At 53.6% G+C, this 24,690-nt stretch overlaps 1 protein-coding gene across 1 annotated transcript in view; it reads left to right on the forward strand.

The window, feature by feature from the left end:
• The first annotated feature begins 153 nt into the window (after positions 1–153).
• LOC124488179 (dynein axonemal heavy chain 17-like) overlaps positions 154–24,690 on the forward strand; it is a 27,616-nt gene continuing 3,079 nt past the window's right edge. Inside the window, exons 1-50 of the mRNA XM_047050726.1 lie at positions 154–492; positions 686–870; positions 974–1,166; positions 1,339–1,438; positions 1,519–1,604; positions 1,695–1,820; positions 2,001–2,153; positions 2,494–2,580; positions 2,659–2,826; positions 2,920–3,036; positions 3,439–3,707; positions 3,863–4,058; positions 4,240–4,386; positions 5,398–5,506; positions 5,770–5,873; positions 8,518–8,655; positions 8,839–8,982; positions 9,326–9,511; positions 11,086–11,340; positions 11,500–11,669; positions 11,808–12,030; positions 12,362–12,478; positions 12,659–12,745; positions 12,853–13,005; positions 13,121–13,369; positions 13,725–13,847; positions 14,001–14,123; positions 14,301–14,525; positions 14,773–14,864; positions 15,007–15,133; positions 15,215–15,367; positions 15,573–15,698; positions 15,803–15,910; positions 16,007–16,138; positions 16,645–16,805; positions 16,941–17,097; positions 17,235–17,339; positions 17,429–17,586; positions 17,850–17,988; positions 18,085–18,312; positions 19,042–19,179; positions 19,878–20,010; positions 21,603–21,730; positions 21,872–22,020; positions 22,109–22,391; positions 22,746–22,919; positions 23,071–23,278; positions 23,395–23,560; positions 23,653–23,755; positions 24,075–24,222. Coding sequence (XP_046906682.1) covers positions 154–492; positions 686–870; positions 974–1,166; positions 1,339–1,438; positions 1,519–1,604; positions 1,695–1,820; positions 2,001–2,153; positions 2,494–2,580; positions 2,659–2,826; positions 2,920–3,036; positions 3,439–3,707; positions 3,863–4,058; positions 4,240–4,386; positions 5,398–5,506; positions 5,770–5,873; positions 8,518–8,655; positions 8,839–8,982; positions 9,326–9,511; positions 11,086–11,340; positions 11,500–11,669; positions 11,808–12,030; positions 12,362–12,478; positions 12,659–12,745; positions 12,853–13,005; positions 13,121–13,369; positions 13,725–13,847; positions 14,001–14,123; positions 14,301–14,525; positions 14,773–14,864; positions 15,007–15,133; positions 15,215–15,367; positions 15,573–15,698; positions 15,803–15,910; positions 16,007–16,138; positions 16,645–16,805; positions 16,941–17,097; positions 17,235–17,339; positions 17,429–17,586; positions 17,850–17,988; positions 18,085–18,312; positions 19,042–19,179; positions 19,878–20,010; positions 21,603–21,730; positions 21,872–22,020; positions 22,109–22,391; positions 22,746–22,919; positions 23,071–23,278; positions 23,395–23,560; positions 23,653–23,755; positions 24,075–24,222 — 7,888 coding nt within the window. The remainder of the gene's footprint in view (positions 493–685; positions 871–973; positions 1,167–1,338; positions 1,439–1,518; positions 1,605–1,694; positions 1,821–2,000; positions 2,154–2,493; positions 2,581–2,658; positions 2,827–2,919; positions 3,037–3,438; positions 3,708–3,862; positions 4,059–4,239; positions 4,387–5,397; positions 5,507–5,769; positions 5,874–8,517; positions 8,656–8,838; positions 8,983–9,325; positions 9,512–11,085; positions 11,341–11,499; positions 11,670–11,807; positions 12,031–12,361; positions 12,479–12,658; positions 12,746–12,852; positions 13,006–13,120; positions 13,370–13,724; positions 13,848–14,000; positions 14,124–14,300; positions 14,526–14,772; positions 14,865–15,006; positions 15,134–15,214; positions 15,368–15,572; positions 15,699–15,802; positions 15,911–16,006; positions 16,139–16,644; positions 16,806–16,940; positions 17,098–17,234; positions 17,340–17,428; positions 17,587–17,849; positions 17,989–18,084; positions 18,313–19,041; positions 19,180–19,877; positions 20,011–21,602; positions 21,731–21,871; positions 22,021–22,108; positions 22,392–22,745; positions 22,920–23,070; positions 23,279–23,394; positions 23,561–23,652; positions 23,756–24,074; positions 24,223–24,690) is intronic.

A 24,690-nucleotide genomic window follows, 5' to 3' on the forward strand; every position in this document is an offset into this window, starting at 1 on the left:
ACATTTTGAGCTCGAGGATCTGATTTTGAAATTGATTTTGAACGTTTTTCAGTTGATGATAAAAGATAGAAAAATAATCGTAAAAAGATTAGCTAAAATAGCCAGCAGCAAAACAAATTAGGGAAAGTTAGCTGACTGGTATAGCCATTTAATATGGAGGGGGATGACAAGAGAATCGACTTTTTACAAGATGTCACTTTGAAGGCGTTTAAAATAAAGGCAGACAAATGGCTGAAGTTTATTGCTGGCGAAGATAACAGAACATTCATTGCTAGCTTTTTTGATAAAGCGGATTTCCCCAGCCTTGTTATCTCTCTAAATGCTGCCTCCCAACTCGTTTCCAGCCTTTCATTCCCTCAAACCATCAAAACCAAAGCAGTTTATTTTACCAAGAGAGATCAAGGGGTTATAACAAAAGACAATATTAAACAAGTATTTGTTGGAGACGTCTCAAATTCCCCCGTGGATGTTGTCATTGGTGTGACAGAGGAGGTGAGTCTGCCATAAATCTTCCAGTTAACTAACTAGCTACGTGAAAAGAAACAAATAGCTAGTCAATATTATTAGCTCTAGCTAACTACAGTACTGTACAGTATCAAGTGAATGGTTAGCTTAGTAGCCCACTGTACAGGACTTTGCTAATACTACTAGTAAACAAATCAAATGTTACTTTGTGTTTCTGCAGATTATCTACTCGTTACATACAAATAAAGACAACACCCAGCGCTGGCCTAAGGTCGTTTCAGACGACGTGTCTCGCCATGCGCACAAACTGAAGAATGAAGTTTTTGTCGTTGGAGGTCAGGTTAAAGGCAGGACATTTCTACCGCTACCGGAAAACTCTGATGCTCTTGGAGATTCTGAGCACCGGTATCTATTTCACACTCAGACACCACCCATCCACTGACTTCACCGACTTTACACAGATCACTTTCCATAAATAGCCATCGAAATAAACCTTTTTTCATTACAGGCCCTCCCGCTCAATTGATAGCAAGTTGATGCACGCGTTTGAAACCGTAATAATAGACTGGACTCACCAGGTGACCGAAGTTTTAAATAAAGACTCGGCACAACCAATATTGGACAGACAGAAACCTTTGCCCAAAGTGGAGTTTGATTTCTGGAACAACAGATTGATGAATCTCGAGTGTATCAACGTACAGGTACATCCTATTTGACAGTGGATATTTGATATTTGTGTGTGTGGGGGGGGGGGGGACCATCCGCCGTGACAGGAATGTAGCTATCCATGGTGCTGAGTTTGATCCGTGTGATCCGTTTCTGAGCAGTGCTGTGGAAGCTTCCACTTAAATTGCCATTTGAATATCTTTTCAGTTGATGAATCCAAAAGTGCGCAAAATAGCAGAGATAGTTGAAACTGCAGCAAGCACCTACTGGCCGGCTTTGAAAAGCATTTACAAGGACGTGAAAGAGGGTAACATTTACAGTGTTTTTTCTCCATTCTCTCACTTTTTGGATTTGATGGATTTTAACTGATTTATTCCTCTTTTACAGGCCTGAAAGAGGCTCAAGATATCATGCTGTATCTGAAGCCTCTACAAAAGATTCTTGATGATATTGAACAGTTGGAGTTCCCTCAGGTGAAAAACACGCATTTCTGTTCACCACTTTAAATGTGTGATGACGTTTCACCACAAACTTGACCCCCTGGTGTTATGTTCTGTTTCCAGGTGAAAACCTTTATAAAGCCAATGATGCACACAGTGTGCCTCACCTGGGCCAGCTCTGAGTACTACAGGACTCCAGCCAGGATCATCGTCATCCTGCAGGAGATATGCAACCTGTTCATCCAAATGGTCTGTAGTGGAAATAACTTGGTGGTTGTTGTTTCATCAAAGCTTGTGAAGTCATCCTTTATCTATAAACCTCCAGTGAAATCGATGTTTCTTATTATTACCACTCCATCATGTTTGTGTCATTGATTAATACATGGTCTGATATAATGGGAATTGCTTGACTATATTTTTTGCCTGCAGACAAGGAACTTCCTGGGTCCAGAAGACATCATGAAGGGTCTTCAAGGAGAGATCGAGGAGATTCTGTCCAACATCAGAATCAGTATCGATTCCCTGGTGGCCTTTAGGGACACTTATGACAACTGCAAACTCAACATGGACACGTACTTCAAAGTCAGTCAATACATACATGACAACACACAGAACCGGCCCACATTTTGTTTTGTTCGTTTGATTCATTTACCAGATGCTGTTATCCAATGAAAGCGCATGCAGATAGAAGCACAGCAGAAAGTAAAGGTTTAGTGCAGAGTTTAAACATGACTTTCAATGAACAGGGACCACAGCTAGACAACAATATCCCTGCTCTCAGGCTCTGTGTAGTTTACCATCTACTATCTAGCTAGCTACTACAGTACCTGTCTACTGCATGCTGTATCTAGTTACTTCTTAACTGTGTATCAAGCTAATTCCAAACTATTTTGTGGCATCTCCTGTTTCCTACGACCTCCAGGATGGAAACACCAAGAACTGGGATTTCCCCTCATGCCTGGTCTTCACTGAGCTAGATGCCTTCCTACTGCGTCTGCAGACCATAGAGGTCTGTCTCTCTCTGCTTCTCTCTCTCTCACACACACACACACACACCCTGGGCTGACCCGTGTCCTGCCTCTGTAAGGAGGTGTATTCTGTGTCCGTGGAGCTGTTGAAGCTGGAGAAGGTTGACATCCAGGGGGTCCGGGGCACTGTCCTGGGGACCATGGTCTTCAGCATCTACCAGCAGTGCCTGGAGCTCATCAAAATGTTTGCAGAGTGCAAGTATGATGCCATAGACACAGCTGACACAGTAAGGAACAGCCACTTGGATACATTCCATTTGTTTTTGTTGAGCCCTAAACCCCTGGGTGTGTATACCAAAGTGCTTCCCTCTGTCCCTCAGTCGTTCCATGAGAACTTCCAGCTGTTCCAGGAGCAGATTGTGGACTTTGAGCGACGGCTGGGGACCATCCTCTGCCAGGCGTTCGATGACTGTCCCTCCACAGAGTCTGCTGTCAAGGTGAGGCCCTGGAGGACTGTGGGTTATACAGGCCACAGAGTCTACTGTCAAGGTGAGGCCCTGGAGGACTGTGGGTTATACAGGCCACAGAGTCTACTGTCAAGGTGAGGCCCTGGAGGACTGTGGGTTATACAGGCCACAGAGTCTGCTGTCAAGGTGAGGCCCTGCAGGACTGTGGGTTATACAGGCCACAGAGTCTACTGTCAAGGTGAGGCCCTGGAGGACTGTGGGTTATACAGGCCACAGAGTCTGCTGTCAAGGTGAGGCCCTGGAGGACTGTGGGTTATACAGGCCACAGAGTCTACTGTCAAGGTGAGGCCCTGGAGGACTGTGGGTTATACAGGCCACAGAGTCTACTGTTGTCCACACACTTTTTCTAAATGTGCATCCGTTGCTCTGCAGATACTGGACATGTTTGATTTCATCATGGAGCGGCCCCACATTCAGTCCCAGATGTACTGTAAGTACAAGGAGCTGGTGGAGATGTTCAGCTGCGACCTGGACCGGACCAAGCTGGTGTACGATGCCCAGCTGGCTGCCACTGAGCTGGGGAGAGGCATCCCTCCCATAGCCAAGAACATGCCTCTCATCGCAGGCCAGCTCAAATGGGCCCAGGAGATGCGAGCACGCATTGAGATGCCCATGAAGAGCTTCAAGGCCCTGTGCCACCCGTACGTTACCTGCTGTCACCTAACACAGCATGTTGGCCATCACATCGCTCCTTTGCAACGTTCAGGGTTCAGGGGGGATTTGAACCTGGGACCTCTTGATGTGCAGTGAAATGCTCTATCGCTGAGCCGTGCCCCTCCCTTTGTGTGGTGTCCAGGTGCATGGGGACCGATGAGGCCAAGCTGGTGTTCCAGAAGCATGAGGAGATGCTGCGTTTGCTGTCTCAGTACTGTGACAACGTGTTCCACCAGTGGACCTCCAGGGTGGACAGAGACTGCCAGTTCAACCTGGAGCAGCCGCTGCTGCTCCGCAACCCTCGCACCTCCACCCTGAGTGTCAACTTCAACAAGCAGGTCTGGAGCTCTGCCCCTCCCACACTGCAGCTCTGCACGTCTCCTGGAACTCACAGGGGGTTCATTAGGTAGAATGAGCTTGATTCTCTCTCTCTACCTCTCTGCTTTCTTTCTTTACACATTTCTCTCTCTCTCCTTGTTTTTTCCCCTCTCTCTCCCGGCCCTCTCCATCCTGTCCCAGCTGGTGGCAGTGTTGCGGGAGGTGAAGTATCTGACCATGCAGGGCCAGGAGGACCTTCCAGACAGTGCAGCCACAGTGTTCTCTCAGAACGAGACCTTCAGGAGATACGTGGGCTCCCTGGACCTCATAGTGTCCTGGTACAACCAGGTAGCAGACACACCTCATCGTGTCCTGGTACAACCAGGTAGCAGACACACCTCATCGTGTCCTGGTACAACCAGGTAGCAGACACACCTCATCGTGTCCTGGTACAACCAGGTAGCAGACACACCTCATAGTGTCCTGGTACAACCAGGTAGCAGACACACCTCATCGTGTCCTGGTACAACCAGGTAGCAGACACACCTCATCGTGTCCTGGTACAACCAGGTAGCAGACACACCTCATCGTGTCCTGGTACAACCAGGTAGCAGACACACCTCATAGTGTCCTGGTACAACCAGGTAGCAGACACACCTCATAGTGTCCTGGTACAACCAAGTAGCAGACACACCTCATCGTGTCCTGGTACAACCAGGTAGCAGACACACCTCATCGTGTCCTGGTACAACCAGGTAGCAGACACACCTCATCGTGTCCTGGTACAACCAGGTAGCAGACACACCTCATCGTGTCCTGGTACAACCAGGTAGCAGACACACCTCATCGTGTCCTGGTACAACCAGGTAGCAGACACACCTCATCGTGTCCTGGTACAACCAGGTAGCAGACACACCTCATCGTGTCCTGTTACAACCAGGTAGCAGACACACCTCATCGTGTCCTGGTACAACCAGGTAGCAGACACACCTCATCGTGTCCTGGTACAACCAGGTAGCAGACACACCTCATCGTGTCCTGGTACAACCAGGTAGCAGACACACCTCATCGTGTCCTGGTACAACCAGGTAGCAGACACACCTCATCGTGTCCTGGTACAACCAGGTAGCAGACACACCTCATAGTGACTTGATGGAAACACCAGAAAGCTGTCAATTGGTTGGTGAATTCCAACAATAATAACCATAATGTAAGAAATTATAATAATTCACCAACCAATCTGCAGCTTTCCAGTATCTGTCTGTCTGTCTGTCTGTCTGTCTGTCTGTCTGTCATTACTAAGTGGTCAGCAGCGTAGAACAAACATGAAGCCTGATCAGGGAACATGTCCTCCTCCAGATCCTGGCCACCGTCCTGCCGGTGGAGCGCCCCCTCATCCAGCAGGAGCTGAAGGCCATCGATGAGAAGCTGGCCCAGGCTGAGAGCACTCTGAGCTGGAACAGCAAAGGTACAGCCCAGCCCTGGCCCCGCTGGGAGGCCAGGGGGAGGGCTAGGGGAGTGGCCGGGGGGGGGGGGGGCCCAACCGCAGAACACATTGTTTGTGCATCGGTTGAGTTAAGGTGGTGTTTTATGTTTCCTTTCTTAAGAGCTGTTTTCACAAACCATAACTCACCACAGAAAACCTGATCGTTTTTAATAGCAGCTGTGGCGTGTGTGTGAAAGTGAGCTGACCCTAGCCCTAGCTCTAACCCTAGCCCTGCTGACCTGCAGGTGTGTGGGAGAACATCCAGCAGATGAGAGACACGCTGCAGGACTTCCACAGCAGGATCAACCAGGCCAAGGCTAACGTGGAGGCCATGAACCACATCATGGAGGTGACTGATGGCAGGCCGTCACAGGCTGGCACAGACAGGCTTCTATCTGGCCAGAAAACAGCCTATCTGTGCCCAGTCCACAATAGTAATAACAACAGGCTCATTTATCAGATGCTTAAAGCAAATTATCCTAGGGCAGGGGTGTCAAACTCATTTCGCATCGTGGGCCACATACGGCCTAGGGAGATGTCAAGTGGGCCGGACCATTAAAATTATACCATACTCTGCTATAAATAACCAAAATATCATGTCTTTCTTCTGTGTTATCTAGTTTAATTGATATAAAGACCATATCGTATAAAGTCCGTCCAACCGCTTAACAAGTAATGATCTCTTCGGTGGTGTAGTTGGTTAAAGCGTTGTACGACTACATATTGTTAATGCGAATCTGGGATCCCAAGTTCGCGCCCCAGTCCAGTGAATCTCGTACGATATTCTTTAATTTTTACTGTGAGAAAATGACATAATTCTAAAGGCCTACGGATGTATCACAACATTTTAATGTGTGAGCACTAATATCAGATCAAAATGAACACATGTAGCCTTAATTAAATATTGAATAACGTAGGGTAGTCTACCGTCGGAGACAACCACTACGCCTCATTCAGCCAGTTTAAACGGCTGCTAGATGACGCTGTTCATTTTCAAAGCGCCGATAGTTCGGCTCTTTGGGCCGGCACAATCCGGAAGAAACCACCAAAGCTTCACAAGGCATCGTTCGCCCATCCCTAGTAGAGACCAAGGTATTAACAACGTCGTAACAAGCAGCAGATGGCGCATTGATACCGTCTGCTGTTTTCAGTCTATCTCAGTGATGCGGCTTGTCTTCTACTCTGATGGAAAGAGTGCGCCCCTTAGCGGATAATCCATGAATTGCAGCGAATTAAAAATATTAATTCCATGTCTTTTATGCATTTTTTCCACTTTCAAATGATCCTGCGGGCCTGATCGAACCTCCTTGGGGGCCGGTTCCGGCCCGCGGGCCGTATGTTTGACACCCCTGTCCTAGGGGGTCAAATGCTCAAACCACCAAGCTCCACCCTTCCTCGATGAAGAAGAGAGTGGTTTCTTTCTCTGTGTAATCATGAAGGAGTGGTCTCTCTCTCTGTGTGTTCATGCAGGAGTGGTCTCTCTCTGTGTTCATGCAGGAGTGGTCTCTCTCTCTCTGTGTGTTTATGCAGGAGTGGTCTCTCTCTCTGTGTATTAATGCAGGAGTGGTCTCTCTCTCTCTGTGTGTTCATGCAGGAGTGGTCTCTCTCTGTGTTCATGCAGGAGTGGTCTCTCTCTCTGTGTTCATGCAGGAGTGGTCTCTCTCTGTGTTCATGCAGGAGTGGTCTCTCTCTCTCTCTGTGTTCATGCAGGAGTGGTCTCTCTCTGTGTTCATGCAGGAGTGGTCTCTCTCTCTCTCTGTGTTCATGCAGGAGTGGTCTCTCTCTCTCTCTGTGTTCATGCAGGAGTGGTCTCTCTCTCTCTGTGTTCATGCAGGAGTGGTCTCTCTGTGTGTTCATGCAGGAGTGGTCTCTCTCTGTGTATTCATGCAGGAGTGGTCTCTCTCTCTGTGTTCATGCAGGAGTGGTCTCTCTCTCTCTGTGTTCATGCAGGAGTGGTCTCTCTCTGTGTGTTCATGCAGGAGTGGTCTCTCTCTGTGTTCATGCAGGAGTGGTCTCTCTCTGTGTGTTCATGCAGGAGTGGTCTCTCTCTGTGTTCATGCAGGAGTGGTCTCTCTCTCTCTCTGTGTTCATGCAGGAGTGGTCTCTCTCTGTGTGTTCATGCAGGAGTGGTCTCTCCCTCTGTGTTCATGCAGGAGTGGTCTCTCTCTGTGTGTTCATGCAGGAATGGTCTCTCTCTGTGTGTTCATGCAGGAGTGGTCTCTCTCTGTGTGTTCATGCAGGAGTGGTCTCTCTCTCTCTCTCTGTGTATTGATGCAGGAGTGGTCTCTCTCTGTGTGTTCATGCAGGAGTGGTCTCTCTCTCTCTGTGTATTGATGCAGGAGTGGTCTCTCTCTCTCTGTGTGTTCATGCAGGAGTGGTCTCTCTCTCTCTCTCTGTGTTCATTAAGGAGTGGTCTCTCTCTCTCTCTCTGTGTTCATGCAGGAGTGGTCTCTCTCTCTCTGTGTATTGATGCAGGAGTGGTGTCTCTCTCTCTCTCTGTGTATTGATGCAGGAGTGGTCTCTCTCTGTGTGTTCATGCAGGAGTGGTCTCTCTCTCTCTGTGTGTTCATGCAGGAGTGGTCTCTCTGTGTATTGATGCAGGAGTGGTCTCTCTCTGTGTGTTCATGCAGGAGTGGTCTCTCTCTCTCTGTGTATTGATGCAGGAGTGGTCTCTCTCTGTGTGTTCATGCAGGAGTGGTCTCTCTCTCTCTGTGTTCATGCAGGAGTGGTCTCTCTCTCTCTGTGTATTGATGCAGGAGTGGTGTCTCTCTCTCTCTGTGTGTTCATGCAGGAGTGGTCTCTCTCTGTGTATTGATGCAGGAGTGGTCTCTCTCTCTCTGTGTATTGATGCAGGAGTGGTCTCTCTCTCTCTCTGTGTGTTCATGCAGGAGTGGTCTCTCTGTGTATTGATGCAGGAATGGTCTCTCTCTCTCTCTCTCTCTCTCTCTGTGTATTGATGTAGGAGTGGTCTCTCTCTCTGTGTGTTCATGCAGGAGTGGTCAGTCAGCCCCATGTTTGAAAGGAAGTGCAGCAAGGATTCTCTCCTGGACCTGGACGGGAGACCAGCAGCTCTGATCAGGAAGTATACGGCCATCAGAGACTCTGGAGAGAAGCTGCATCAGCTCACTGAGGTTCAGTCATGTTGTTTTAACCCTACAACACCTACCTTCACACACATACCACAACCTGAGTGTTAACAAGCTGCTGAGTCTGTTTAGCAGTGGAGAGGTTGGATCTGCAGGGTTAAACATCCACCAGGTACGGCTGTCTGAGGGCAGAAAAAGCAGAGCTGATCCTGTGCTTGTGCCCACCAGGAAAATAAGAGGCTGTTCAAAGCAGATGACCTCACTGAGTCTTGGAGGGCGTACGTTAGCTACATCGACAACAAAGTTTTAGACGGATTCTTCAAAGTCGTCCTCGTGTCTCTCAAGTTCCTGGCCAATAACATGCAGAACAAGGTAAGGTGTGAGTGGTCAGAATGAAGGAGCAGCCTGCCTGCATTAGCATGGTGCTGCACAGCATGGTGCTGCACAGCATGGTGCTGCATGCATGGTGCTTCAGCATGGTGCTTCATAGCATGGTGCTGCACAGCATGGTGCTGCATTAGCATGGTGCTGCACAGCATGGTGCTGCATTAGCATGGTGCATGGTGCTGCATTAGCATGGTGCTGCACAGCATGGTGCTGCATTAGCATGGTGCTGCATTAGCATGGTGCTTCACAGCATGGTGCTGCACAGCATGGTGCTGCATTAGCATGGTGCTGCACAGCATGGTGCAGTGACCTCCTGTGTGCCCCGCAGGCCAGCAGAGAGCCCCTGTTTGAGGTGCGCTTCGAGCTGGAGGACGGAGAGACGGCTTTCTACCCCTCCCTCAGCTACGGCATCGCCAACAGCTTCTACGACATGCTGGAAGAGCTCATCAACGACGTCTACAAAGCCGCCACACTGGTGCCACGCATATCACTGACCAACAAAATGAGCTACCAGGTGAGCACAGTCTTCATTCCTCTCCTGTTGTACAGGACAGAGTCCTACATGTATGCATACGTGTAGCCAGGGTCCAAAATAACATTTTTGGCTTAAAATATATACCAGCCAGATAGATTTTTTACCAGCCTGTAAATACGTCGCTTTACTATTGCAATTTGGTATTATTAGTATTTAGCATGTAATCTGTGTGTGTGACCTGCGTGTGTGTGAGCTGTGTGTGTGTGACGTGTGTGTGTGTGTGTGTGTGCGACCCGCGTGTGTGTGAGCTGTGTGTGTGTGACGTGTGTGTGTGTGTGTGTGTGTGTGTGTGTGTGTGCGACCCGTGTGTGTGTGACCTGTGTGTGTGACCCGTGTGTGTGACCTGTGTGTGACGTGTGTGGGACCTGTGTGTGTGTGACCTGTGTGTGTGTGTGTGTGACCTGTGTGTGTGACCTGTGTGTGTGTGACCTGTGTGTGTGTGTGTGACCTGTGTGTGTGACCTGTGTGTGACCTGTGTGTGTGTGACCTGTGTGTGTGTGTGTGACCTCTGTGTGTGTGTGACCTGTGTGTGACCTGTGTGTGTGTGACCTCTGTGTGTGTGTGTTACCTGTGTGTGACCTGTGTGTGTGTGACCTGTGTGTGTGTGTGTGACCTGTGTGTGTGTGTGACCTGTGTGTGTGACCCGTGTGTGTGACCTGTGTGTGACGTGTGTGGGACCTGTGTGTGTGTGACCTGTGTGTGTGACCTGTGTGTGTGACCTGTGTGTGTGACCTGTGTGTGTGTGTGTGACCTGTGTGTGTGACCTGTGTGTGACCTGTGTGTGTGTGACCTGTGTGTGTGTGTGTGACCTGTGTGTGTGTGTGTGACCTCTGTGTGTGTGTGACCTGTGTGTGACCTGTGTGTGTGTGACCTCTGTGTGTGTGTGTGACCTGTGTGTGTTACCTGTGTGTGACCTGTGTGTGTGTGACCTGTGTGTGTGTGTGTGACCTGTGTGTGTGTGTGACCTGTGTGTGTGACCCGTGTGTGTGACCTGTGTGTGACGTGTGTGGGACCTGTGTGTGTGTGACCTGTGTGTGTGTGTGTGTGACCTGTGTGTGTGACCTGTGTGTGTGTGACCTGTGTGTGTGTGTGTGACCTGTGTGTGTGACCTGTGTGTGACCTGTGTGTGTGTGACCTGTGTGTGTGTGTGTGACCTGTGTGTGTGTGTGACCTGTGTGTGTGTGACCTGTGTGTGACCTGTGTGTGTGTGACCTCTGTGTGTGTGTGTGACCTGTGTATGTTACCTGTGTGTGACCTGTGTGTGTGTGACCTGTGTGTGTGTGTGTGACCTGTGTGTGTGTGTGACCTGTGTGTGTGACCTGTGTGTGTGACCTGTGTGTGTGTGACCTGTGTGTGTGTGACCTGTGTGTGTGTGTGACCTGTGTGTGTGTGTGACCTGTGTGTGTGTGACCTGTGTGTGTGACCTGTGTGTGTGACCTGTGTGTGTGTGTGACCTGTGTGTGTGACCTGTGTGTGTGACCTGTGTGTGTGTGTGACCTGTGTGTGTGTGTGACCTGTGTGTGTGTGTGACCTGTGTGTGTGTGACCTGTCAGCTGGAGCTGGATGAGATGTCGGAGCTGTCAGAGCTGCGTGAGGATGTGATGAACCAGGTGGTGGCGGCCATGAGCCAGGCTGAGGAGTACAAGGAGAGCCTGTACCTGTACTGCTACCTGTGGCAGGACGACCGCAACGACTTCATGGAGCAGTTCCTGCTGTACGGGAAGGTGCTCTCAACCGAGGAGATCGAGGCCCACGGAGACGAGAGCGTGCCCACTAACCCCCCCACCCTCAAGGAGTTCAAGGAGCAGGTGGGGCGCTGTGTGAAGCATGTTGTGTGTGGGGGGCTTGGTGTGGCGTGTGGGGCTTGGTGTGTGGGGCTTGGTGTGTGGTACTAAGTATGTTGTTGGGTAGCTGGGTTTGAGTAGCTGTAGTTCCATGATAGTTAAGTCAATGTGTTTCTCCTGCAGATCGACACCTATGAGACTCTGTACAGGACAGTGAGCAAGCTGGAAAACTCCAACCTGCTGCAGGGCTGGCTGCAGATAGACCTGCGGCCCTTCAAACACGCTCTGCTGCACACCATCAAACGCTGGAGCTTCATGTTCAAACGCTACCTGATAGACAGAGTCACCAACAGGTACTGCTACTGGGTTCAGTACATGTGTGTATATATATATACAGTAAATTACAGTATATACTGTAGTTAAACAGGAAGAGCCAGCTGAAATATAGGTGGGGATTAATATGCTACGTGTGTGTGTGTGTGTGTGTCCAGTCTGAAGGACCTGGACGGCTTCATCAAGGAGGTCAAGTCGGGCCTGACAGAGCCTGTGGAGGAGGGCGACCTCAAGGGTCTGGTGGGGGTCATGGGTCACTTGATGCGGGTCAAGGACAGACATGTCGCCACGGACAACATGTTCGGCCCTCTGACAGAGACCATCCAGTTTCTGAAAGACTACAACGAGGATCTACCAGACGAGGTCCACGCTCAGCTTCAGGTGAGACGGGTTACTGAACCATCAGGGCTGCGTGTTCTGGGTTCACGGCTGAGCTCAGTGTCTCAAGGTCAAGGCAACGATGTTTTCAGCTCAGACCATGGGACCTGCGCTAACTCTTCAGCTCAGACCATGGGACCTGCGCTAACTCTTCAGCTCAGACCATGGGACCTGCGCTAACTCTTCAGCTCAGACCATGGGACCTGCGCTAACTCTTCAGCTCAGACCATGGGACCTGCGCTAACTCTTCAGCTCAGACCATGGGACCTGCGCTAACTCTTCAGCTCAGACCATGGGACCTGCGCTAACTCTTCAACGATGCGTGTGTCTGCAGGATCTTCCAGAGCTGTGGAACAACGTGAAGAAGACGTCCCTGCAGGTCAAGCAGAACCTGGCTCCACTGCAGGCTCACGAGGTCAACATCATACGCAGGAAGTGCCAGCAGTTTGAGGTGCGTTCACAAACTCCCTCACGCGCTGCCCACACTTACATTTTCAAATTTTGATTCAGCTGGCTTTAATCCAGACCGACACACTTGAGGGGGGATTTGACTGTGTGACCTGCAGTCATATGTTCCTGCTCTGGTCTCCATGACGACAGTGACGAGGCGCTCTCCCTCCCTTTGTTGCAGATCAAACAGTTTGAGTTCAGAGAGCAGTTCAGACAGCAGCTCTTCTTACACTTCTCGTTTGAAGAGCCACACGAAGCTCTGGACGAGGTGAGTTACGGACCAGCAAGCTGGAGCATCTCAACAACACAACGACTTGATGTTTGGTGGATGTGAACACCCTGTGTGCGTGTGTGCACGTGTGTGTGGGCTTTTAGTGTCAACTCAACATGGCAACACTTGAGGCAGAGATGGTCAGCCTGTCGAAATCATCCAGCTTGTTTGAGGTGAACGTGCCTGATTACAAACAGCTGAAAATCTGCAGGAAGGAGATCGTTCTTCTCAAAGAGCTGTGGGACATGATCCTTCTGGTGAGAGCCTTTAACACCACCACGAGGCCATGAGGGGGGTACTGAAGGAGCAGGCAGCCAGGTACTGCCTCTACACAGGGGCCCCGGGAGACATGAGTGTTGGGTGTGTGTGCAGGTGAAGGGGAACATGGATGACTGGAAGACAACTTTGTGGAAAGACATCAACGTGGACGAGATGGACATGGACACCAAGAAATACGCCAAGGATATCAAGGGTCTGGACAAGGAGATGAGGGCCTGGGACGCCTTCTCCGGATTGGACAGCATGGTGAAGAACATGATGACATCACTGCGGGCTGTAGGAGAGCTCCAGAACCCGGCCATCAGGGACCGCCACTGGCTACAGCTCATGATGGCCACCAAGGTACCGCCCCCCCAGACCCCTGTCTTACCCCCCAGACCTCTGTCTTACCCCCCAGACCTCTGTCTTACCCCCCCAGACCCCTGTCTTACCCCCCAGACCCCTGTCTTACCCCCCAGACCCCTGTCTTACCCCCCAGACCCCTGTCTTACCCCCCAGACCTCTGTCTTACCCCCCAGACCCCTGTCTTACCCCCCAGACCTCTGTCTTACCCCCCAGACCTCTGTCTTACCCCCCCAGACCCCTGTCTTACCCCCCAGACCCCTGTCTTACCCCCCAGACCCCTGTCTTACCCCCCCAGAGCCCTGTCTTACCCCTGTGAAGACCTCCTGGTCTCAGGCGTGTGTTCCTCTGACAGGTGACGTTTGAGATGTCGGAGAGGACCACGTTTGAGGACCTGCTGAGGCTGAACCTGCACCAGTTTGAAGATGACGTTCGCAGCATTGTGGACATGGCTGTCAAGGAGTCTGGGATGGAGAAGGTGAGGCCTGAGGCCTGAAGCCTGTGGCCTGTGGTCTGTCCTCTTGTCCTCTTGCTGTCCCTCGTCATATCGTCATATACTAAGTTGTGTAGAAGTTCTAATGATAAAAGTTAAGAATATAAAGTAAAGGTGTAAGGTGTGACCCGTGCCCAGGTCCTGGCTGAGCTGGACAGCACCTGGAGCTCCATGGTGTTTGACCACGAGCCTCACAGCCGCACAGGCACCATGCTGCTCAAAGTCAACGAGGAGCTGGTAGAGACCCTGGAGGACAACCAGGTACCCCCCCTCTCCCACCCTCACCAGGACAAGTTGAGAGGCTGGGCTTTTACAAGACACTCGGATCAACCTGGGACCACTGGGATCTTTTAGAGATTCTTCTTCTGTGGTGATCCCAGGTGCCGCCTGCCCACCCAGACAGCCTAACCCCCTCTTCTTCTTCTATGGTGATTCCAGGTGCAGCTCCAGACGCTGATGACCTCCAAGTACATCGCCCACTTCCTGGAGCAGGTGTCTGGCTGGCAGAACAAGCTCTCCACGGCCGACTCGGTCATCTCCATCTGGTTCACGGTGCAGCGCACCTGGACACACCTGGAGAGCATCTTCATCGGCTCAGAGGACATCCGCGCCCAGCTCCCTGAGGACTCCAAACGCTTCGACACCATCGACAAAGATTTCAAGGTTGGGAACAGATGATTGAGCATAAACTGAAATAATAGTGTGTTCATTTAGCAGATGCTTTCATCTGAATTGATGCACAAATAGGGTCTGGACTTTTTAACATCTTAAACTGCAGCCCCTTCTCCTTTGAGCTGCACCCATCCCTACACCCTTGTTAGCTACACCCACTCATACCGAAGCAGAACGTTCACCTGGTGAGCTGGAAAGATGGTCCTCTACTCAGAGTCAAACTGTGTCTGTGGTCCAGGAGATCATGTGTGAAGCTGTGAAGGTCACCAACGTGGTGGAGTCCACCAACAAGAAGGGTCTGCTGGAGAAGCTGGAGGGGCTGGAGACAGGGTGAACTCTACGTTGCTCTGCAAAAACACCCTCACAAAATGAATTGATAGTATAATCCACAATAAGAAGGGTGAAATGCTGTGCAACTGGAGCAGTGGATGTGGTGCTGTGTGACTGGGGTGTGTTCCTCCTCTGCCCCCAGCCTGGCCATGTGTGAGAAGGCCCTGGCAGAGTACCTGGAGACCAAGCGCCTGGCCTTCCCCAGGTTCTACTTTGTCTCCTCAGCCGACCTGCTGGACATCCTGTCCAACGGGAACAACCCAGTGGAGGTGTGTAGGGAGCACACACACCTCTCCACCCACAGCAGCAGAACCCTGGATGACTGTGGGTGTGTGTGTATCTCTGTGCAGGTCAGTAAGCACCTCTCTAAGCTGTTCGACAGCCTGTGCAACCTCAAGTTCCAGCTGGACAGCGATGGGAAGCCGATCAAGGTTGCCTTGGGGATGTACAGTGGTGAGAACGAGTACGTCACCTTCGACGAGACCTGCGACTGCTCCGGCCAGGTGAGCACCTGATCTCCTCCCTGCACCTCCTCCTTGCACCTCCTCCTTGCACCTCCTCCCTGCTCCTGCAGCCTGCTCCTGCAGCCTGCTTCTGCAGCCTGCAGCCTGCACCTGGGCTGTCAACACGCTCTGTGTGTGGACATGTATCATTTCATTTGACATCAGCATCAGCTCAGTGCCCGAAGAGTAAGTGTGTGTGGTGCAGGTGGAGTCTTGGCTGAACCGTGTCCTGGAGCGCATGTGTAACACGCTGAGGATGAAGTTTGGAGACGCCGTCCAGGCCTACGAGGAGAAACCCAGAGAGCAGTGGTTGTTCGACTACCCCGCCCAGGTCTGCTGCCCCATTCACAGGGATAGAACAAGGACACCCCGGTCAGTGCTTCAGGTGTGGCACCCCGGAGGACAGATGGCGTGACGAGATGCGATGTGTTGCAGATCGCCTTGGCAACCACGCAGATCTGGTGGAACACCGAGGTGGGCATAGCGTTCTCCCGGCTGGAGGAGGGCTACGAGAACGCCATCAAGGACTACTTCAAGAAGCAGGTCTGCTTCTTTACACATCCACCCAGCTGCTCTAACCTACCTCTGACTGCCCTCCTGGTCTCTGGTCTGATGTGGGCGTGTCCCTGTGCTCTGCAGGTCCTGCAGCTCAACACCCTCATCACGCTGCTCATTGGAGAGCTGAGCCACGGAGACCGGCAGAAGATCATGACCATCTGCACCATCGACGTCCACGCCAGGGACATGGTGGCCAAACTGGTCACCAGCAAGGCAAGCTCTGTCCCCTCACGGCTCCAGTCTGACCAGGCGCAGTAGGCTAACCCTAACCCTCACTGCCCCAGTCTGACCAGGCGCAGTAGGCTAACCCTAACCCTCACTGCCCCAGTCTGACCAGGCGCAGTAGGCTAACCCTAACCCTCACTGCCCCAGTCTGACCAGGCGCAGTAGGCTAACCCTAACCCTCACTGCCTCAGTCTGACCAGGCGCAGTAGGCTAACCCTAACCCTCACTGCCCCAGTCTGACCAGGCGCAGTAGGCTAACCCTAACCCTCACTGCCTCAGTCTGACCAGGCGCAGTAGGCTAACCCTAACCCTCACTGCCCCAGTCTGACCAGGCGCAGTAGGCTAACCCTAACCCTCACTGCTCCAGTCTGACCAGGCGCAGTAGGCTAACCCTAACCCTCACTGCCACAGTCTGACCAGGCGCGGTTCGCTAACCCTAACCCCCCCCCCCCCTGTATAGTGTGACCCCCTAATAAGGCTGGTCTCCTCCTCAGATCGACAGTGTCCAGGCCTTCATGTGGCAGTCTCAGCTCAGGCATCGCTGGGACGACAAGAACAAGCACTGCTTCGCCAATATCTGCGATGCCCAGTTCACATACTCCTACGAGTACCTCGGCAACACCCCGCGATTGGTCATCACCCCTCTGACTGACAGGTGCCTCCTCCAATCAAACGTTTAGTTTGATCTTGCTATAATTAGATCAGAAAGTCAATTGTGACGCGGTTCAACTCTAAAGTTCAAATCATTTTCAACCCCTGCCTTCCGTCCAACGCTTGCCCCCCCGTCCAGGTGCTACATCACCCTGACCCAGTCGCTCCACCTCATCATGGGCGGGGCCCCGGCCGGGCCTGCCGGCACTGGGAAGACTGAGACCACCAAGGACCTGGGCCGAGCGCTCGGCATCATCGTCTACGTGTTCAACTGCTCCGAGCAGATGGACTACAAGGTGAGTTGTCTCGCTCTTCTACTCCCTCTCCTTTCACACGCCATATCTTCACCACGTACAGCAGGGGCTTTAGGTGTGCTGTGGCTAGTGGAGCTGGTGGCAGCTGCTGAGTGGTTGAGCTGTGTTGTGTGTCCCAGTCCTGTGGAGACATCTACAAGGGCCTGGCTCAGACAGGGGCGTGGGGCTGCTTCGACGAGTTCAACAGGATCTCAGTGGAGGTGCTGTCTGTCATCGCTGTGCAGGTGGGGCGACATCTCTCTGGCAGAATAATGTCTATTAAATATGTATTATAAGCCTGATGATTTCATCATGTGTATATAACAACACACAGGTGAAGTGTGTCCAGGATGCCATCCGGGACAAGAAGCTCATCTTTAACTTCCTGGGGGAGGTGATCAAGCTGATCCCCACTGTGGGGGCCTTCATCACCATGAACCCTGGCTACGCTGGCCGCGCCGAGCTGCCCGAGAACCTGAAAGCTCTGTTCAGGTACTCCCCCCCACTCCCCCCTGCTTCTCTCTCGCTGTTTCTTTCTCCATCTCTCTCCAACTCTCTCTGTCTCTCTCTCTCTCCTCCTCCCCCTGTATGTGGTGTGTATCTACAACAATGTAGTATACATCTCTACCTCTCTCTACTCATCTGTACCTCTCTCTACCTCTCTCTACCTCTCTCTTCTTACCGCTAGCTCTGTGTGCCTGTCTTCTCCTGTCTTCTCATACCCCTCTCTTTGGCGTGCTCCCCTCCCCCTGCAGGCCGTGTGCCATGGTGGTGCCAGACTTTGAGCTGATCTGTGAGATCATGCTGGTGGCTGAGGGCTTCATCGACGCCAGAGTCCTGGCCAGGAAGTTCATCACCCTGTACACGCTGTGCAAAGAGCTGCTCTCCAAACAGGTGACCCTGCGCCACCGCACGCCACCACATCCACCCTCAGGACTCTCCTGCTCATCCTCTCTTGTTCTTCCACACACCGTGTGTGTGTGTGTTCAGGACCACTATGACTGGGGCCTGCGCGCCATCAAGTCTGTGCTGGTGGTGGCCGGCTCCCTGAAGAGAGGGGACCCGAGCCGGCCGGAGGACCAGGTGCTGATGAGGGCTCTGAGGGACTTCAACGTCCCCAAGATCGTGATGGACGACACGCCCGTGTTCCTGGGGCTGATCGGGGACCTCTTCCCCGCCCTGGACGTCCCCAGGAAGAGAGTCGTGGAGTTTGAGCAGGTCAGACCGTGGTCCTGCTTGTCTGGAAGACTGAGAGGGAGGGAGGGAGGAAGGGAGGGCTATAACAGTGAGGTGGAGATACTGTAGGAGCTATAATGTTGAGGTGGAAACAGCAACTATTACATGGAGATAAAGAGTGGAGCTGTAACAGTGAGGTGGAGAGAGCAAGTATGGTGTTGAGGAGAGGACTGTGTTGGTGTGACTGTGTTGGTGTGACTGTGTTGGTGTGACTGTGTTGGCGTGACTGTGTTGGCGTGACTGTGTTGGGGTGACTGTGTTGGTGTGACTGTGTTGGCGTGACTGTGTTGGCGTGACTGTGTCGGCGTGACTGTTGGTGTGACTGTGTTGGCGTGACTGTGTTGGTGTGACTGTGTTGGCGTGACTGTGTTGGCGTGACTGTGTTGGGGTGACTGTGTTGGGGTGACTGTGTTGGGGTGACTGTGTTGGGGTGACTGTGTTGGTGGGTCTGTTGGCTAAAATTGGAAGAGATGATCTGATAGGCTGCAGAGAATATCTTTTAGAAAAAATGCATTTGTGAATCTAAGCACATCAGGAAAGTTTCAAAAATCCATAAACAAATGTAACTCGTGTTTGTCCGATTTGTAACTCGTGTTCGTCAGGTTGCAAACAAATCTAATGGGGTCATTTATTTGTGAATCGCGTTACATTTGTGAATCGCGTTACATTTGTTTGTGAATTCTGAAACTAATGTAACTCCATATGCTCCAGCTGGTGAAGCAGGCGGTGCTGGACCTGCAACTGCAGGCAGAGGACATGTTCATCCTGAAGGTGGTTCAGCTGGAGGAGCTGATGGCTGTCAGACACTCTGTCTTCATCATCGGCAACGCTGGCACCGGCAAGTCCAAGGTAGCCCTCCCAGGACCCTGTGTGGCGTGTGCTGTGTCTTGTGGCATGTCCTGTGTCTTGTGGCGTGTGCTGTGTCTTGTGGCATGTCCTGTGTCTTGTGGCGTGTGCTGTGTCTTGTGGCATGTCCTGTGTCTTGTGGCGTGTGCTGTGTCGTGTGGCGTGTGCTGTGTCTTGTGGCATGTCCTGTGTCTTGTGGCGTGTGCTGTGTCTTGTGGCATGTCCTGTGTCTTGTGGCGTGTGCTGTGTCGTGTGGCGTGTGCTGTGTCTTGTGGCATGTCCTGTGTCTTGTGGCGTGTCTTGTGGCGTGTGCTGTGTCGTGTGGCGTGTGCTGTGTCTTGTGGCATGTCCTGTGTCTTGTGGCGTGTGCTGTGTCTTGTGGCATGTCCTGTGTCTTGTGGCGTGTGCTGTGTCGTGTGGCGTGTGCTGTGTCTTGTGGCATGTCCTGTGTCTTGTGGCGTGTCTTGTGGCGTGTGCTGTGTCTTGTGGCGTGTGCTGTGTGACCTGGTGTGTGCTGTATGTCTTGTGGCGTGTGCTGTGTCTTGTGGCGTGTGCTGTGTGACCTGGTGTGTGCTGTGTCTTGTGGCGTGTGCTGTGTGACCTGGTGTGTGCTGTGTGTCTTGTGGCGTGTGCTGTGTGACCTGATGTGTGCTGTGTGACCTGGTGTGTGCTGTGTGTCTTGTGGCGTGTGCTGTGTCCAGGTGATGCGGTCCCTGAACAAGACGTATCTGAACATGAAGAGGAGGGCGGTGGTGGTGGATCTGGACCCCAAGGCTGTGACCTGTGACGAGCTGTTTGGCATCATCAACCCTGCCACCAGGGAGTGGAAGGATGGTACAAGACCCTACCCTGCTCCTCCTCCTCCTCCCCACCCTGCTCCTCCTCCTCGTCACCCTGCTCCTCCTCCTCCTCACCCTGCTCCTCCTCCTCCCCACCCTGCTCCTCCTCCTCCCCACCATGCTCCTCCTCCTCCCCACCCTGCTCCTCCTCCTCCTCCCCACCCTGCTCCTCCTCCTCCTCACCCTGCTCCTCCTCCACCCCACCCTGCTCCCCCCCACCCTGCTCCTCCTCCTCCCCACCCTGCTCCTCCTCCTCCCCACCCTGCTCCTCCTCCTCCTCACCCTGCTCCTACTCCTCCTCACCCTGCTCCTCCTCCTCCTCACCCTGCTCCTCCTCCACCCCACCCTGCTCCCCCCCACCCTGCTCCTCCTCCTCCCCACCCTGCTCCTCCTCCTCCCCACCCTGCTCCTCCTCCTCCTCACCCTGCTCCTCCTCCACCCCACCCTGCTTCCCCCCACCCTGCTCCTCCTCTTCCCCACCCTGCTCCACCTCCTTCCTGCCCTGCTCCTCCTCCTCCTCACCCTGCTCCTCCTCCACCCTACCCTTCTCCCCCCCACCCTGCTCCTCCTCCACCCTGCTCCTCCTCCTCCTCACCCTGCTCCTCCTCCTCCTCACCCTACTCCTCCTCCACCCCACCCTGCTCCCCCCCACCCTGCTCCTCCTCCTCCCCACCCTGCTCCACCTCCTCCCCACCCTGCTCCTCCTCCTCCTCACCCTGCTCCTCCTCCACCCCACCCTGCTCCTCACCCTGCTCCTCCTCCTCCTCACCCTGCTCCTCCTCCTCCTCACCCTGCTCCTCCTCCTCCCCACCCTGCTCCTCCTCCTCCCCACCCTGCTCCTCCTCTCCACCCTGCTCCTCCTCCTCCCCACCCTGCTCCTCCTCCTCTCCACCCTGCTCCTCCTCCTCCCCACCCTGCTCCTCCTCTCCACCCTGCTCCTCCTCCTCCCCACCCTGCTCCTCCTCCTCTCCACCCTGCTCCTCCTCCTCCCCACCCTGCTCCTCCTCCTCCCCACCCTGCTCCACCTCCTCCCCACCCTGCTCCTCCTCCTCCTCACCCTGCTCCTCCTCCACCCCACCCTGCTCCTCACCCTGCTCCTCCTCCTCCTCACCCTGCTCCTCCTCCTCCTCACCCTGCTCCTCCTCCTCCCCACCCTGCTCCTCCTCCTCCCCACCCTGCTCCTCCTCTCCACCCTGCTCCTCCTCCTCCCCACCCTGCTCCTCCTCCTCTCCACCCTGCTCCTCCTCCTCCCCACCCTGCTCCTCCTCCTCCCCACCCTGCTCCTCCTCTCCACCCTGCTCCTCCTCCTCCCCACCCTGCTCCTCCTCCTCTCCACCCTGCTCCTCCTCCTCCCCACCCTGCTCCTCCTCCTCCCCACCCTGCTCCTCCTCTCCACCCTGCTCCTCCTCCTCCCCACCCTGCTCCTCCTCCTCCCCACCCTGCTCCTCCTCCTCCCCACCCTGCTCCTCCTCTCCACCCTGCTCCTCCTCCTCCCCACCCTGCTCCTCCTCCTCCCCACCCTGCTCCTCCTCCTCCCCACCCTGCTCCTCCTCCTGTGATGTTCTGACAGACTGTGTGTGGTTCCAGGCCTGTTCTCATGTGTGATGAGGGACCTGGCCAACATCAGCCACGACGGGCCCAAGTGGATCGTCCTGGACGGGGACATCGACCCCATGTGGATCGAGTCTCTCAACACGGTCATGGACGACAACAAGGTCCAGGCTCCTGTGTTTGAGGACCTGTGTGTGTGTGTGTAGAGAGAGAACAACCGTTTTAAATGGGAGTTAATGGTTTGATCCCATTAGGATAGTAAAGCAAACCTGTGTGCGTATGTGTGCGTGTGTGCGCGTGTGCAGGTGCTGACCCTGGCCAGTAACGAGCGCATCCCTCTGAACCCCACCATGAGGCTGGTGTTTGAGATCAAAGACTTGCGGACCGCCACCCCTGCTACCGTGTCCCGCGCTGGCATCCTCTTCATCAACCCTGCCGACCTGGGCTGGAACCCGTCAGTCACACACACACACACACACACACACAGGTGCTTCCCTGTGTCTAGCATGGCCCTGGTGTGACCCCGCTGTGCTGCTCTGCAGGGTGGTGACCAGCTGGATCGAGCAGCGTCAGGTCCAGTCAGAGAAGGCCAACCTCTCCATCCTGTTTGACAAGTACCTCCCCACCTGCCTGGAGAAGCTCAAGTTCAGCTTCAAGAAGATCACTCCCATCCCGGAGGTGACGCTGGTGCAGACCCTGCTGCAGCTCATGGAGTGTCTGCTGGTGCCAGAGAACACTCCTCCAGACTCCCATAAAGAGATCTACGAGCTGTACTTTGTCTTCGCCTGCATCTGGGCCTTCGGAGGAGCCATGTTTCAGGACCAGGTACACACACATGCTACACACGCTACACACACCAGGTACACACACATGCCACACACGTCACATTGCTGAGTACTGGAATAATAAACTTTCCATAAAACAGTCTCAGCAGCAGTCACACATCTAACCTGTCCCCCTCCCTCCCTCCTCCCCCTCCCTCCTGCCCCTCCTCTCTCCTCCCTCTGTCCCCTCCCTCCTCCCCTTCCTCCCCCTCCCTCCTCCCCCTCCTCCCTCCTCCCTCTGTCCCCTCCCTCCTCCCCCTCCTCCCTCCTCCCTCTGTCCCCTCCCTCCTCCCCCTCCTCCCTCCTCCCTCTGTCCCCTCCCTCCTCCCCCTCCTCCCTCCTGTCCTGGGTCCAGCTGATGGACTACAGAGTAGAGTTCAGCAAGTGGTGGGTGAACGAGTTCAAGACCATCAAGTTCCCGTCCCACGGCACTGTGTTTGACTACTACATCAACCCCAGCACCAAGAAGTTCTCTCCCTGGACAGACAAAGTCCCCAAGTTTGTCTTGGACCCAGAACTCCCTCTGCAGGTGATGATCCTCACCCTCCTTCCCCCTCCTCACCCCTCCTCCCCCTCCTCTCAGCTCCTCCAGATCTCTCTCTGGGTCTTGATCCATGCGTTCTGATGGTCATGGTGATGGGATGATGTGTAGATGTGCTGCTGTCCTGCTGCTGTTCCAGGCCTCCCTGGTGCACACAGCTGAGACCACCCGGATCCGCTACTTCATGGACATGCTGATGGAGAGGAAGTGTCCTGTGATGCTGGTGGGGAACGCAGGCAGCGGGAAGTCTGTGCTGATGGGAGACAAGCTGAGGAGCCTGGACTCTGACAACTACCTGGTCCAGTCTGTCCCCTTCAACTTCTACACCACCTCCGCCATGCTGCAGGGTACTCACACACACACACACACACACACATACAGTCTTTCTCACACACTCCCACACACACACACACTCACATGAGTGTTGAGTGGCCCCCTGAGAGTGCTGCCTGTCCTGGTTCAGCCATCCTGGAGAAGCCCCTGGAGAAGAAGGCAGGCAGGACATACGGCCCCCCGGGCAACAAGAGCCTGGTCTACTTCATAGACGACATGAACATGCCTGAGGTGGACAAGTACTTCACCGTGGCTCCACACACACTCATCCGCCAGCACATGGACCACGGACACTGGTACGACCACAGCACACACAGCACACACAGCACAAACAGCACTCACTCATTCACTCACACTGACCCAATACCCCTGTGTCCTCTGTGCTAAGGTATGACAGAGCCAAGCTGACTCTGAAGGACATCCATAACTGCCAGTACGTAGCCTGCATGAACCCCACGTCTGGCAGCTTCACCATCGACCCCAGGCTGCAGGTCAGTACCCCAGGCTCAGGGAGAACAGTAATCCAATGCAAACCCAGGGGGGAGGGATTTGAACCTGCCATCTCTACATCTGCTGTCAAATGCTTCACCACTGAGCTATAGCCCTCCCTACCAGCTGTGTCCTGCTAGTCTGGGTGCTGGAAGTCTTTTAGATATGTTTGAGTCTGTTCCTGCTTCTATCAGGACCTATGGATGTCACCTAAGGATGACATGCAGGTAATGACCCGGGCTGGCTCTGAACCTGGGTCCCAGTGGTGTGAGGTGTGACCCAGGTGTGTCTGGAGTGTGACCTCTGCTTGTGTTTCCTCAGAGGCACTTCTGTGTGTTTGCTGTGAGTTTCCCCGGCCAGGACGCCCTCCACAGCATCTACAACTCCATCTTCAGCCAGCACCTGGACATGAGCAACTTCCTGCCGCCCGTCAAGAAGTTCTGCTCTACCCTGGTCACCGCAGCGCTGGGTGAGAACTCACATGACGTCACAGAAACGCTCCGGCCCCTCTCACATGCTCACTGCACTCTGTGTGTGTGTGTGGTCAGGCCCTCTCACATGCTCACTGCACTCTGTGTGTGTGTGGTCAGGCCCCTCTCACTGCACTCTGTGTGTGTGTGGTCAGGCCCCTCTCACTGCACTCTGTGTGTGTGTGGTCAGGCCCCTCTCACATGCTCACTGCACTCTGTGTGTGTGTGTGGTCAGGCCCCTCTCACTGCACTCTGTGTGTGTGTGGTCAGGCCCCTCTCACTGCACTCTGTGTGTGTGTGGTCAGGCCCCTCTCACTGCACTCTGTGTGTGTGTGGTCAGGCACCTCTCACATGCTCACTGCACTCTGTGTGTGTGTGGTCAGGCCCCTCTCACATGCTCACTGCACTCTGTGTGTGTGTGGTCAGGCACCTCTCACATGCTCACTGCACTCTGTGTGTGTGTGGTC

Source organism: Hypomesus transpacificus, unplaced genomic scaffold, assembly GCF_021917145.1.
Source record: "Hypomesus transpacificus isolate Combined female unplaced genomic scaffold, fHypTra1 scaffold_127, whole genome shotgun sequence".
Taxonomy (NCBI): Eukaryota; Metazoa; Chordata; class Actinopteri; order Osmeriformes; family Osmeridae; genus Hypomesus; species Hypomesus transpacificus.